The 15,383-nt window shown below is 37.6% G+C and overlaps 2 protein-coding genes across 2 annotated transcripts in view; one reads left to right on the forward strand and one right to left on the reverse strand.

Annotated features, from left to right (window-relative positions):
- On the reverse strand, positions 1 to 9,759 carry LOC119596459 (3-ketodihydrosphingosine reductase-like). Its single transcript, XM_037945714.1, has 8 exons — positions 9,663 to 9,759; positions 7,584 to 7,714; positions 6,974 to 7,145; positions 6,490 to 6,632; positions 4,688 to 4,879; positions 2,485 to 2,613; positions 2,147 to 2,299; positions 1 to 638 (listed from the first exon to the last, which is right to left on the reverse strand). The coding sequence occupies exons 2-8, from the start codon at positions 7,698 to 7,700 to the stop codon at positions 528 to 530; spliced, it is 1,017 nt and encodes a 338-aa protein (XP_037801642.1). The 5' UTR covers positions 7,701 to 7,714; positions 9,663 to 9,759; the 3' UTR covers positions 1 to 527.
- Positions 9,760 to 10,199: 440 nt separating this feature from the next.
- Positions 10,200 to 15,383, forward strand: part of LOC119596458 (torsin-2A-like) — a 5,321-nt gene continuing 137 nt past the window's right edge. Inside the window, exons 1-2 of the mRNA XM_037945713.1 lie at positions 10,200 to 10,275; positions 13,046 to 15,383. The exon at positions 13,046 to 15,383 is cut by the window's right edge and continues 137 nt beyond it. Of these exons, the coding sequence (XP_037801641.1) occupies positions 13,049 to 14,653 (1,605 nt within the window). The 5' untranslated portion in view covers positions 10,200 to 10,275; positions 13,046 to 13,048 and the 3' untranslated portion in view covers positions 14,654 to 15,383. The remainder of the gene's footprint in view (positions 10,276 to 13,045) is intronic.

The raw sequence follows: 15,383 nt of genomic DNA on the forward strand, positions 1-15,383 counted from the left end.
TTTTTTTCCTGCTGTATTAGTACATTCGAACAAAAATCAAAGACACTCAATAATCAATCAGATGTTTTACAGGTAAGTTCCTATTTCTCATACTGCAACAAATACATCCTGACACTATTATAAAAGTGTTTGGTGAAATAACTTCATATTTTTCCTGCTGAGGTCGTCACACCAAGCAGAATTTTTCCGTCGTTCCTCTGTGTAGCACTGATGAAGCCTATTAAAGCTTAGTTACACAAAGAAACTCTGTAAACAACTGAAAATCTCATTTATAAATCTAACAACAAAATACAACAATAGTCAGTTTTATGTCACCGACTCCCTTGTATCTATTCCTTTATTGAAATCTCAAAAGTAGCAAATAAGTACAGGAAAATAAAGAGTCCAAGCAACTTGATCTTCAAGGAGAAGACTAAAGCCTGAAATTTAGAAATAACGGAAAGAAAAAGGAAAAAGAAAGAAAAAGACACTTGGCCAAGACCAACATGAGAACAGACATGCCCACAAAAAGGAGCTTGAAATCTCAGTTATTCGCTCTTCTTACTAGCCAGCCTCTTTTGATGTTCTTGGCACACAATCCTATCAAAGCTCCACAGGGTAAACAGAGAAATGATTCGGAACACCCACGTCAGCAAAATCTGGAATGGTTTATCAGAGTTTAGTATAAATATGGAAAAGTAAATCTACTGCCGACTATCCAAACGAAGGAAAAGTAAAAGTACAAGTATAACCCTCTTGGCAATCTATATTCACTCAAATAACAGCAGCAATATACAGTGGGAGGAAAAGGAAAAAGAAAAAAAAAGACAGAGAAGAGAATAGAGAGGAAGGAAGAAGGGAGGGGCAGAGAGAGAGAGAGAGAGTGAGAGAGAGAGAGAGAGAGAGAGAGAGAGAGAGAGAGAAGAGAGAGAGAGAGACAGACGGAGAGAGAGAGAGAGACAGAGAGAGACAGACAGACACACAGATGGAGAGAGAGACAGACAGACAGACAGACAGACAGACGGAGAGAACAGAGAGCAGACAACGGAGAGAGAAGACAGACAGAAGGGGAGGAGAGGAAGGAGAGGAGAGAGGGGAGAGGAGAGAGAGAGAGAGAGAGAGAGGGGAAAGAAGAAGAGAAAAAGGGGAGAGAAGAGAGAGGGAAGAGAGAGAGACAGAAGAGAGAGAGAAGGAGGAAAAGAGAGAAGGGAAAGAGAGGAGAGAAGAGAGAGAAGAGAGAGAGAGAGAGAGAGAGAGAGAGAGGAGAGAGAGAGAGAAAGGAAAGGGGAAAGGAGGAGGAGGGAAGGGGAGAGAAAAAGGAGGAGAGAGAGGGAAAGGAGAAGAGAAAAGGGGGGAGAGGAGGAGAAGAAGAGAGAGAAGACACAAAAAGAGAGAGAGAAGAGAGAGAAGAGAGACAGGGGGAGAGGAGAGAGAGAGGGAAAAAAAAAAAACAGGAGGGGGAGGAAAAAGAAGAGAAGAGAGAAGGGGAAGGGAGGGGGAGAGAGAGAGAGGAAAAGAGGAGAAAAGAGAGAAAAGAGAGAGAAGAAAGAGAGAGAGAGGAGAGGAGAATGAGAGAGAAAAAGAAGGAAGAAGGGAGAGAAGAGAAAAAAGAGGAGAGAGAAAAAGAGAGGAGAAGAAGAGAAGAGAGAGAGAAGAGAGGGGGGAGAGAGAAGAGAGAGAGAGAGAAAGGGGAGAGAAAAGAGAAAGAGAGAGAGAGAGAGAGAGATAGAAGGAGAGAGGAAGAGAGAGAGAGGGAAAAGAGGAAAAGAGAAAAAGAGAGGGAGAGAGGAGAGGGAGAGAGAGAGAGGAGAAGGAGAGAGAGAAGAGGAGAGAGAGAGAGAGAGAGAGAGAGAGAGAGAGAGAGAGAGAGAGAGAGAGAGAGGAAAGGAGAGGAGAGGAGAGAGAGGAAAGAGAGAAGAGACAGGAATGACAGAGGGGAAAGAGCGGAGAGAAAGGAAAGAGATGTGAGAGAGGAAGGAGAGGAGAGACAAGAGAGGAGAAACAGGAGAAGCGAGAGAGGGAGGAGAGGAGAGACAGGAGAAGAGAGAGAGGGAGGAGAGGATGGAAAGAAGACAGAGAGGGAGGAGAGGATGGAAAGAAGAGAGAGAGGGAGGAAAGGATAAACAGGAGAAGAGAGAGAGGGTGGAGAGGAGACTAAGTGACTCACCTGTGCCAGGAATGCAGCAAACTCTGCAGCAAAGTTAGCTATGGGCCACATACCAGCACAAAGTGTGGTCAACATAAAGCCTTCAATTCCAACTGTACTGCAGAATGAACCACGCAGGGCATCCTTCACTAACTTGCAGGCAACCTCATCAGCCTAATGTAAAAGATTAATAAAAAATACCATTAACATCATCTCTGTAAAGTGTAAACTAAATCACAAGCAGAACAATTTGTTACACAATTCATATCAGGACTAAGTTCACACCAATCCCATAACAAAGTACTTCTCACTAGACTACGACCTCCACCACTGCAATAACCTAATTTCACATTTGTCACCTTGAAAAGTCCTGCAGATTCTGATATCAATTTGGTCTCAATGGGTTTTGTTTTGTTTTCCTCCTCATATCCTGGGGTGTCCGTATCAGGTGGATAACACACAGTCACTGTGATATTGTACGGTTTTACCTGAAAAAAGAAGAAGAAAGAAATGCATGCTATTAATAAATGGTAAGACAAATCACTAGTAGTTTGTGTACCCTTCCACAGGGAATGCATTGAAGTCCAAATCCAGGAAGTTTATGCACTTTTGATGAGGATTTAATCAAAACTTTTTCATAATCTCTTGTGTCATGAAGTTTTTTACTCTCACTTACCCTCACACTCCAAACGTCCAACAAAGAAGTTCCAAATCTTTGCAAGTTCCAAGTATGACAAAGATGATGATGATTAACCCATTGCCGATGGGTGGCATGTACGCACATGCCATGGCATGGCGGGACCATCTGCCAGGGGCACGTACGCACATGCCATAGAGTATGTATGGACATGCCATGAGTTTTTTTGTTTTTTTTTACAATCACGGCAAAAGATTATTTTCCTGCCAGTGAAAGTGTTATTAAGTTGATTTTAACACTTTCTCATTTCTACCATGCAAAAAGAAGAAGAAGAAGAAGAAGAAGCAACAAACCGATGATTTCAACTCCATGATGCCACACACTGCTTATTTTATTCGGACTACAGACCGAATAATGATCAATTATGGAGTCTATATAACAACAAAAATACCCTTCAGTCTCGATTTATCAGGAAGTTTGGCAAGTAGAGACTTTAAAAAATAATGAAAACTGAAAATACAACATATCTTCGTAGTATTACGAAGAAACGGCATGGGATGCTGGTATTTGGCATGAGTGGTCGCACATGATCGGGCGACGATATAAGCCCCCAGCAGCAAGGCCCGGGCTACTATGAATACTACCCGTCGGAAAAGGGTTAATAGTTTCTACTACCTTTATTGTAATAAAATAAAAAATGTTTTGAGCTTTCCTTTGTATATGGGTGTACTAAGTATACTGCCTTTCCCTTTCAAAATAGGACAAAATTCATCAGATAAATAGTAAGTTTGTTACAGCATATGAGCCATGAAACAGCACTTGATGCACACAGACTCCTAGATTACACATTTCTTTATGCTTATCCACATTATAAAGGAACACAAAGCAATTACCCATACAACCATAAAAAGGAAATTTATTACTCTGCCTCCTGAAAGCCAGATGTATCTCATAAAGACATGGCATGTTTTTAGAACAGGGTGCTAATTTTTGGTTATTGTGCCAAATTCAACTAGTTGATTTAACCATACATTTCAGTGTCGTTTTTGCTTCTTACTAACATAGAAATATAAACATAATATAAATCTTTTCTGAAACACAAAAGTGCTGATCCTTTAACCCAAGAAGCTGTCAACACAACACTGAGACCAAGCCGAGGAAAAGGTCTAAGATATGCTCCTCTCACAAAAAAAAATCTCCCTTTAATAAATATCAGAGAAATATTTCATAAATATAAACAACATAAGATACAACAATTTAATGTTTATGTAAACAATGGCACAGTACCATACACATCAAAATAACGACCCACATTTCCCATGCATTAAAAATTACTGTAAGACAATTGTCCATGTGTCAGTGGCAGCTATATAACACACAGGAAGTGTCCGAGAAGGAAGAGGGAGGATGGGTACTAACAGGAAGGACTTCAGGAAACCTATAGCAACCGTTGGTGCGCATCCTGTCAACCTCTTGCCCTAGGATTTGTTGTATTTCACTGTATGATAAATTCACTGCCTTGGTTTCCTGAACACTAAATATATTAGTATTATGCCTGATTATCTTGCCTTTTATCATCTTTATCAAAACCTCTTCAGCTGGATGGCTCCCTACCTTTCCTAAAGCACTTTACTATTTTTTAAAACATTTGCTATTGTTATTACAGAGCAAAGGTGATCAGTAAAACAAAGCCATTCTTAAAAGAAAAGAAAAGAAAAGAAAAGAAAAGAAAAGAAAAGAAAAGAAAAGAAAGAAAAAAAAAAAAATAAAACAAACCAAAGCAAAGCAAAGGAAAGATGATGGATGATTAGAAGAAGTGAGAGCAAGATGGTAAAATATATATATGATCATAATAAGGAGAAGGAGAAGACAAAGAAAATTTAAAATAACAACAAAACAAATTAACGTTTCTCTGACCAACGAACCTCCTGACAAAGCGCTTCGGCTAACTTCACCAAGGCACCTTTGGCGGCAGAATACAGCGTGAATCCGTAGATGCCCAGGAGGCCTCCAAGGGATGAGGTGAAGACAATAATCCCTTCCTGCTGCTGCTTCATGCTGCGGACCACTTCTTGCGTTATGAGGACGGAACCCATGAAGTTCACATCCATTAGTTGCTGTGGGATCAAATGAATGCATAACATGGCTCTTCTATGGCATTATATAGTATATGAAAAGCGTATATTATATGCAAAAATCTCTAAAAATCTGTTCTCTTCACTGGACACTTTGAAATATAAACTTCCCCAGTTCAATACGTACATAATCAGCACTGAAAAATCATGAAAAATCCAACAACCACATGCAACAAACTACATTATCACATATTAAGGAGAAACCAATAATCATGCCTGGTTTATTGACCTTTGTTGATATGGGATCAGTTTCACGTATAAAAGTTACTCTACAAATTAATAGTTGTGGGATATATACAAATGACAGGCAAACGGAAGAGCAAGAGAGATTTTTAGAAGAGCTGTCAGAGTGAACCTCTTGTCAACCTCTGGTAATTCTTACATAAACTAGAAATATAACAGAATATAGAAATTACATCTAGAGACAAGTTATTTTGAATATCTGTGATTAATATTCAATTTTTTCATTGAAAGCCTTTACGTAGAAATTATATCAGAATTATATACAACCCCATAAATGTTCAATTTCATAAATAATCTATCAAAACACCTAAATTATAAGTTTTGCTTTGTAAAGTATCTATCATTATTTCTTGGACATGCCGAACTCTGTCTGAAAGATTTCATATAAACCTAAAACGGATATAGTGGAAACAAATGTCCACCATATTTCTTCTCATTATATTATAAAACTACCACAATTCATACTAATCTCATTATACAATGCTTGCTTTAAACATTTAATCCACATTCTCCATCAATATCCATATTCTTAAAGGACTTCTACTTTACAATTATTATTGTGATGGATGCAATAAGCATAATTATTGCTACAGATGAAACTTGAGTAATACCAATATAAACCCAAAAATTATTATGACTGTAAATAAAAATATCATTACTAGTTTCTCCCGAGTGAAAAAAATATTTTATTATGCATATGAGTAAAATATCCCACGAGTGAATAAACAGATAAAACTAATTATGTGAAAGTGTACTTATCATATAATAAATATCTAACCACATTCTGACATCCCATTCATTTAATTTTCTTCACATATTTGGGTCTAATTTCACATGCAATAGCATATTTGTTAGTATTAGTGTACATCTAACATTCTCTGTCTAATAAGAAGGGCTAGTATCTGAACTAATAAATCTTGTAAACAAATTGGAAATACAAAATTGATGATATTAATGTCCATGCACAGAAAATTGTTCCTGGGGAAAATTTCCTTCTTTTAAGCCATCATAAGGAAGCTTAATTTAAAAAATCTCCTACTGGGGGAACTCAGAGCCATCTGTAGCCTCCCTAAAAAGCCCACAATATTTTCTTTATTGAAAATGGTTCGAGATAATGAGACTTGTGAACACTAGTCTACAAGCCTATGATACTTTCATGAATATATGTAGTGCTGCCGTCTTAGTTAGCAGGCTGCAGTCAAAGCTTACTGTAAGATGAGCCAGCATTTTCAGAATGGCTGTGTCATCTTTCAGTAACCCCATTCTGTGAACAGCATTCCTTGACTACCACTGTCCCAACACAAGAAATTGCTTTGTCATTCAACACATAAAAGACACACCAACTATACCTTTGCAAGCTGGGGCGAGATATCCTCAAATTTCATAGCTCGGGCAAATCCCGCACAGTTGACAAGCATGTAAATGGGTCCTTGACTACTCTCAGCATCTTTGACTAGGGACACTATTTGCTCATGGTTTCCAGAGATGTCAGCTGTGACAATTGTATGCAGTAACTATCACTATTTTCATAAATACAAAATTACAAGGGAATTTTGTGATAAATTATATATATATACATATATACACCTATCCAAAATATCTCTATATATCTATTCTACAGATTATAGATGTCACATAAAAAAATAAATAAATAAATAAAAATCTGATATTTATATATGGCTTTATTTATTATATAACTGCTCTCTAAACATATTATTTGCTACATATTTTAAGAGTATATGAGAAAAAAAAAAAAAGTTAGCTGTCTACTAGATACACATAATAACTTTTTCCCTAATGCGGAGGGCTTAACAACAACCCCACGTGGCTCACCTGAGAAGATTTGCACTTTGCCACCAGCACCTGCTTTGGATGCTGTGCTTCTCACTTCCTCCAAAGCCTTTTCCAAATTTGCCAGATTTCTTGCAACTAGGGTGACACTGGCTCCTCTCTGAGCAACATCATGTGCAACGCTCAGACCAATGCCACTCGAGCCTCCAGTTATCTGTCAAAAATTCATGGCATCAATATCAATTCTATTAAGCAGATTAATCCTCCATGGTCAGAAGAATCTCCCTTCCCTATAGTCATGAGAAATATTTATATCATTACTCCTTATTACAATCTACAATTAGAGTGTTGGTGTATGGCTGCATTACCAATAATGCTATACAATGAATTATGTAAATGGAAAGAATTAAAAATCACAAAATATCTGCCACTACCGAGTTTTTGTTGCAGGATATCAAAATAATTATGAGCAACTAAACATTACATGCTAACTACATCTCATTATATTATTCAGACACTAATTCATTACAAAAAAACAAAAAACAAACAAACAGAAAAAAAAAATGATGATTACCTAATTAACTATAGGTCCTTAAGACAGCAACACACTCTTTAAACAACATCCAAATAACCATCAAAGGAACAGACTTACCAACACATGCTTGCCGTTTAAGTTTCTCTCTTTTGTAGTGAAAAAATTGACAACTGCTATTAATATTCCTAGAAGAATAGGGACCAGCAGGTACTCCAATATACAGCAGAGCTCCATTGTGTTCAATATACCTAAAATAGGAGAAGACAAAGATTATTGAATATAAGACACCCACACTCAAACTAAATGTGCTGTTCTTTGCACAAGACAATAGGAGTTCCTGAGTAACTGAATTCTGGATCTGGGTATTCCTTACATATTCTATAGCTATTTCAACAAACATAAAAAAAAATTAATTCAATCAGGATATGGCAACTCATTACACAGGCTGTATGTCACTGACACTATTATATTTGGTTGTGAGGGACTGCCTTTGTAGTGGCAGTCAAACATAATAATAAAAAAAAAATGACACATCTGTTTTAGAAACTAAAACTATCTGCTAGAATAAATGCAGTCTAGGGCTGCCTGTACTTGCCAGAGCACCATAGCTAACATAAGCTTTTCATCAATAACAACTTAGGTAACTATCATTTCTGAAGCTTTCACGATGTCTCCTTAAATTCTGGCAACATTAATCCACTCAGAATAGGAATTCCCGGTACCATTACATGCTCCAGACCAGGGATATTGCACTGTTAGCTGCTTGTGTGGGAAATTAGCAGTTTGGGAAAGATAAATTTATCCCATTCCCTACACTCTTGGCAGTGGAATATATGATGGAGGTTTTAAGTTTCAATTTGAAGGGCTGTTTCTCTTCAATGACCACAAGCAAGGCAAAAAAAAAAAGTGACCAAAGGTTTGCCACACAGTACAGCTAGCTTGGCAGCTCCCGTGAGTAGCCTAAAGTTTTACTCCTGATATCCTCTGTTGAGTGAGTGAGTTAAGCTTACTTAAATATTCAGACCACCTTCGCATGAATGATCACGACAATATTGATTTCAATGGAATCCTCTCACTCTCTACTACCCAAATATATATAAATTATGCTGCAGAAACCTCTCTAATACACACAATCTTGGCCCCAATAACAGGGCCAGGGAAATGGGTATCAATTACAATTTATATAACTGTTTAATATATAATCAAGTACAGGGATCCCCATTGGAGGCTGCTGTCTGCTGCCATGGACAACAAAAAATCCACCACATATGTACAGCACGATAGAGCACAGGACAGACTTGGCACTGGGTGTTCCTGCATGTCAGTAGTACCTCCTATCCTACTGTGAATATGCACAGCACATCCCCCTGCATTAGAGAATACTACAACATATTCCGAGTACATTACTCTTACAGTGATGTAGTTCACGTAAATTATTCATATTTTACCCTGCAATTTTCCTGATACTTTTCATGCTCTCCCCTGCCAACGGAACCAAGAATGCAGTTTTTTTTTTTTTTTTTTTGGGGGGGGGGGAGACTACAAATCTCCTACATATATGGGTTGCAAAGGGAGAGAAGAATCCACTGATACCAATTTCTACATGATCGTTCATGCGCAAATATTCCGAATGATTACCGAAGAATTTAGTCCTTCCCTGCCATTTATCAAGAGACAAAGAACCAATTTCTATATAAAAAATAGGATGCATATGCTTCAAATGTGTCACCCTTCCGGTGCATGGGGCGAAGAGACACAGCATTGCTCCATACAGCCTTAGTCTAAAGTCCAAAGCAGTTCCATTAAAAATTAGCCAACGACAAACTAAAAAAAATACGAAATATATTAACACAGAAATTCCTCAGCCTTGATTACACAGACGCGACTACCTTTTGACTTTCGTGGTTTCCGAAAAGAAAAGAAAAACAAAGAATTCAAAGACCTGTCAATGATGATGAATTGAAAAGCAGTTTAAATAAGACTGAAACACGAATATTAAACAGTTTGATCTCTTTCTCGGCCGCAAAACCGACGCTAATTAACAGCTAACTCGACAATCTTCACGACAAACTCTTCTTTTAAGCTCTGTATATCACTAAGTCCTTCGTGATTCCCCCTGCCATCGCCTTCAGTGCGTAGTTATACTCTCTAATAACTCGAAATTGGTGTAAAGGAGACGTAAACTAAGCCAATTACCTTGAAAATTGAGCTGAAATAAGTTAAAAATTTACGCTAAATTCCAAGGTGTGTCGGCCCGCTGTCAAAAGAATTACAGGGACGGAGAGTATAAATGTTTCAGGTGTTAAAGTGTGTTTGATTTATACAATACGTAGTCATTTTTACATCTATGATAGGTATTGGTGTTTTATTTTACAACCTATCGTGTAGTTATGAATTGGGAGAAAAAAAATGCGAGGATTTATAGTAATGCTCCTTTGCCGCGTTATCTTTGCAAATTATTTGAATAAAGTACAAGGTTAAGACATATGTGATAATGCTTAAAATACTTGTTAATATGTCAGTACTTCCACCACATAAAAGGAATATATAAAAAAACAGAAATACATTTTCACAAAAAATAATAATAATAGTAAATATATAAATAAATAAAAAAAAATCACACATAGAATTATTATATACACACAAAATACAAATCAAAAGCGAGAATTACAAAAAACTTGAAAAAAAATACCAAATACGAAAATAAACTAGAATCAAACTAAAGGAAAAAGAAAATAAAAAAGGAATGAATATAAAGGTATTAGTCACCCACAAAACGCGGCCGAGATAAGGTCATCGCACGAAACAGGTAATCAATTTTCCTCTTAAAATTCACGATTATTCAAACTAATTGTTTTTAATTACACTCTCGGGTTCATCTTTGTTGAGTGTCGTGGGTGTGTGGCAGAGAATATAGTTGATTTGACTCGCTATTTACTGATTTACGTGGATATGGGTGGGTGTTGCAAATCCCACGTATAAACAGGTGGTACGTTTTGAAGGTATTGTTGAAATAACACAATTCTTCTCATATTTCTTGGATTTGTTAACCTTCGATTATCACTACGTCCTGCTGCTATTTTTGTTTAGACTTTAAGGAGGTAGTATTTAGCTTCGTTGGTGTTTTTAGTAGTATTTTTTAAATGAATATGGTAAAGATCCTTTCACTCTCTTTTAATACCGTAGGATTAGTCAATTCACTTCAGAGAGGCAAACCTTACCCCGATTCCCATGGACAGACATAGAATGTGAAACTTAATTTAATCTTGGTAGTATTATTAATGATGATTACCTGTGTCCCGTAATTAGCTGTGATGATCCACACCTTCGGCACTCTGGCAAAGGGTCAAGGGGGCCTCTCGCAGTGACACTTTTGGGAATAACCTGAGAATGAGATAGAGCATGGACTGGTTTCTTATTTGATAATAAATCACCAGGGTATACAAGCTCTGACTTACCTCTAGATCTACAGATTTTGACAATATGGAATTACTCTTATTTTCTGTGCATTAGTATCATTTTTTATATTTAACAATATTAAAAAAAAAAACTTTACTTTTAGCGATTTATTATAGTATACTTATACTTTATGAATTTGAAACACTTACTTTGTCTAATTTTTCTTATATTGTGAAGCTGTATTTGGCTCAGTCCCACCTTTTATCTCTACTGAAATAGAGAAAGGATGAACAGTCGCTCTCGCTCTCTCTCTCTCTCTCTCTCTCTCTCTCTCTCTCTCTCTCACTCTCCCTCCTCTCTCACTCTCTCACTCTCTCTCATCTCTCTTCCTCCTCTCCTCTCTCTCACTCTCTCTCTCTCTCTCTCTCTCTCTCTCTCTCTCTCTCTCTCCTCTCTCTCTCATATTCCTTTCTTCTTCCTCACTCTTTCATTCTTTCATTCTTCCTTCTCCCTCCCTCCCTCATTCCCTGTCTCTCTCCTTCCCTCTTCCTCCCTCCCTCTCTCACTCCTTCTCTCTCCTCCCTCACTCCTTCTCTCTCCCTCCCTCACTCTCCCTTCTCCCACTTCCTCTCTCCTCTCTCCCTCTCTCACTCTTTCCCTTCCCTCTCCCTCCCTTCCTCCCTCACTTACTCCATCCCTCTCCCTCCCCCCCTCACTCCTTCCCTCTCACTCCTTCCCTTCCCTCACTCACTCCCTTCCCTCCCTCCTTCCTTTCCTCCCTCCCTCCCTCCCTCCCTTCCTCCATACCTCCATACCTAACTTCTTTCCTCTTTCATTTCTTTCCCATTCCTCAGCCCTTCCACACTTGTTCTTTCTTCCTCTCCCTTTCCTCCTCTTGCTCTCCCTCTCTTCCTTTCTCTGTCCTCTCTGTCCTTTCCCCAAGCCTATCACCTTTAGTCCATCCCCCCCTTCTCCATCTCCTCCTTTCCTTTTTGTTCATGAAGGGGCAGGGGGGGTATTGATTTGTGTAAGTGTGCCCATTATTGCCTATACAGTTAAGTGTTTGGAGTTATGTAAATATCAGTTGATCATGCTATGTCTAATGTGGAATATCTCTACGCTTGCTTTACTTTGTATGAATCCAGAAATTGTGTCTGATATTTTCATCTAAACTATATAGGTGTGATATCCTGAGCCTGAGGTTGTTATATCTGATTCCTATAACTAGGGTAAGGGAACTTTTCTGGGTTCTTCAAGTCTTATTTATGTAAAAGTACATCATGCCCAAACATAAAAGTGAGCAAAGTTTCTGTGGCATTATCCAGTTTATAGCCTTGTAGACTGTCTTTTGTGATGGATATATTGGTAACTATAGCTACAGGCAACATTTTCACTTTTACAGCACTATGCTATATTGATATTATTGTTATCAGTATTGATAATATGATTACCATGTTATTATTAAGAACACCAGTGGGGGATCATGGAAAAATGCATCAGGATCTACATCACTGCAAGCTTCACGCAACAGTATGGTGATGATAATTAAAAGGAATCACTGAAAGACAAATAATTAAGAAAAGAGATAATTAATGCTAACTGCAAAAAGTCAATACTTTGTAAATATTTCTCAGAGCTCATTCTACTTTCCATTATCATAAGGTAATTAAATTTATAGTATTCCAAACAACTTGGGCAGCTTAACTGTTACCAACATGTGACACCACCCTCATTTAGTGTAAACAGACTGTGGGACTGACAGTACCTGGGTCTTGGCCGAATGCTGCACTGCGATACCAGACAGAGCACTAATAAGTCCTACACTGTCATACAGCGTGAAACTTGTATTTTAGTCTTGTTTTAATGAAAATTTTAAGATTTCAGTTATAAATATAGGAAAAGACTTTTTATTGATAAATTTGTTAGTTCCATATTATTTATATGTGTGGTTGATGGAGTCATACACCTGGCAGTGAGTGTGCTTGGGGGGACTGCTGCACAACATTAATAATGGCAATACAAGATTTTAATATATTTCCAAAAATCTAAGAAAACAGGTCAGATTGGTAGAATTAGTAATTGACTTTTGACTATGTACTAAATCATCTATGTGTAAACACAAGAGTGACCAACAAAAGTCAGAAAACTACTATTTTTCTGTGAATTATTATTTGTTACAGGGGATGGAGGAGCCATGCACACCAAGAGGTACCAGGAGGTCAAAGTTGACCAGATCACACTCAGAGCAGCCAGAGGAATGGTGTTTGTCATCATCCCCCTATTCAGCCCGGCGAAAACCAAAGTCACCTGGACGTAACCTCACAGCAATTTTCACTCGTCCTGAACGCACAGAGAGAGCATCTTCAGAAGACAGCAGAACTTTGTACAGAAGGAGAACCATCGGCACATTTTATGGTGATCGGAGATTCGCTACTGTGCCAGAGGACGAGCACATTTCCTTGGAAAAATGTGTAACGGAAAAAAAGAACAACAATATTAGCCTTTCTCTTTTTCCTGATTTAGAAAATGTTGAAGATAATTACATGAGCAACAGTTATAGTGGTATTTATGAGCAGAGAGATAATTTTAATGGTTCTTATGAGCAGAAAGATAATTACAATGGTTCTTATGAGCATAGAGAGAATCACAGTGGTTCTTATGAACATAGGAACAATTATAGTGGGGTTTATGAAAATAGGGACAGATTTGACTTAATGGCTCCAGTTTCTAGGGTTGAAAGTTGTCTGAGAAGGAGAAATGCAGTTCCTGTTGGGGAGAAATCAGCTGTTAGCAAGCCCCCAGTACCTAAAAGTTCCTCACTATTATGCTCAATACTAATGAGAATTGGTAAACTTTTCTTCTGGTGCTCTATCATTGTATTATTTGTTGTTTTAGCAATTTTTAGCTTATCTACTTTCATACTTCACCAAAAGTCAGTGTGTGAACAAAGACAGGGTTTGAAAATACCACTGGATTCATTAAAGGAAGAACTCACGTCACATGTTATTGGCCAGGATATTGCCAAAAATGTACTTTTAGATTCACTACAAAAATTCCAGGATGATGACTCCTCAGAACCACTGATAATGTGGATGGTTGGTTGGTCTGGAAGTGGCAAAACACACACTATAAACATTATAAAAAACCTGTTCCCAGACCCCTCACAGGTACGCACTTTCATACCATCAATTTTGATGTTAAATTTAAATAATCTGCAAAAGCATGTCTCCAGTTTATTTAAAAAGCTTGACTCTTGTGGCCCGAGGTTGATTATCATCGATGGCTGGGATGAAGATAATGACATTTCCATCCATGTTCTCCAGACTTTGGTCAAGGAGTTCAAAAAACTTTCAAAGGACAAACCCACAGGAAGGATTATTGTTATTATAACAGGCACAGAGGGAAGCAGGGAGATCAACAGAAAGTACCTGAAGCTTCGTGTTGAGGGGAAGGACAGGGAAGATCTCCGACTCAATGATTTTATGGAAGTGACCCAGGATATTGTTACGTCTAGAAAACTACACGAGGATTTCAAGAGGCTTATTGTTGTACCTTTTATGCCCTTAGAGAAATTGCAAGTACAGCAGTGTGTTTTTCAAGAACTTAACAAGATACAGGAAAATGTAGAGGAAAAATATAGAAATAGTTTGGCAAGCAAGCAGTTTTCAGTTGTAGAAGAAGTTGTAAAGCAAATTAATTTCATTCCAGCTGGGCAGCCACTACTCTCTGCCACAGGGTGCAAACGTGTCCAACCTCTGCTTAGGTTACTACTAACGGAAGTAAGGTAACAGTGGAATATTTATCTGATAGGAATTACTATATATATTTTATTTCTATTATGCATTGATGTACTTTTTTTCCCCCCTTTTTTGGTATCTTTGTGATTTTTGCTGTCAAAACAAATGAGAATATGTATAATACATAAAAAATTGTAGTGAGATGCATCAACTGTTATATTCTTTTGTGGGACGTTACTCAAGGATGCATTTGAAGAAATGTTTTAGAACATATGGTCATTGTAGGCTTAATGGAAAAATAGTTTGTGATATGAGTTTGTGTCAGTTTGCTTTGTCACATGATTTTGAGCATCTCATGCTGTTCTCGTGGCTTTTATGTGCTGGACAGGAATCCGCTCTCAGACAGTTTGTAAGAAAGGTACAAATATAATCTAAGAATTTCAGAAGGCAAGGTGAAAATTTTGATGTTCCACTTATACAGTTATATCAGGAAAAATACTTGATCAAAACTGTAAAATGTAAAACTAAAAGAAGTAATCCTGCCTTGTGAGTGCTATGCATTTTCATTGTGCTTATAGAGTTAGGCCACATGGTTTGGGAGAAATTCCTGCTGCAGGCTTTGAATTTCCTTAGTTCAGAAGACAATGAAGGAAAGGTGCTATTGATACATTGAGTAAGTGGATGAGATATTTTATTTTAATTTTACCAATAAATGGTTACTAACTTAAGCTGTGATAACTTATCTGTAAGTAATGTGTATTTTTATCAAAACACATGTCTG

The sequence above is a fragment of the Penaeus monodon genome, chromosome 38 (genome assembly GCF_015228065.2).
Source record: "Penaeus monodon isolate SGIC_2016 chromosome 38, NSTDA_Pmon_1, whole genome shotgun sequence".
Lineage (NCBI taxonomy): Eukaryota > Metazoa > Arthropoda > Malacostraca > Decapoda > Penaeidae > Penaeus > Penaeus monodon.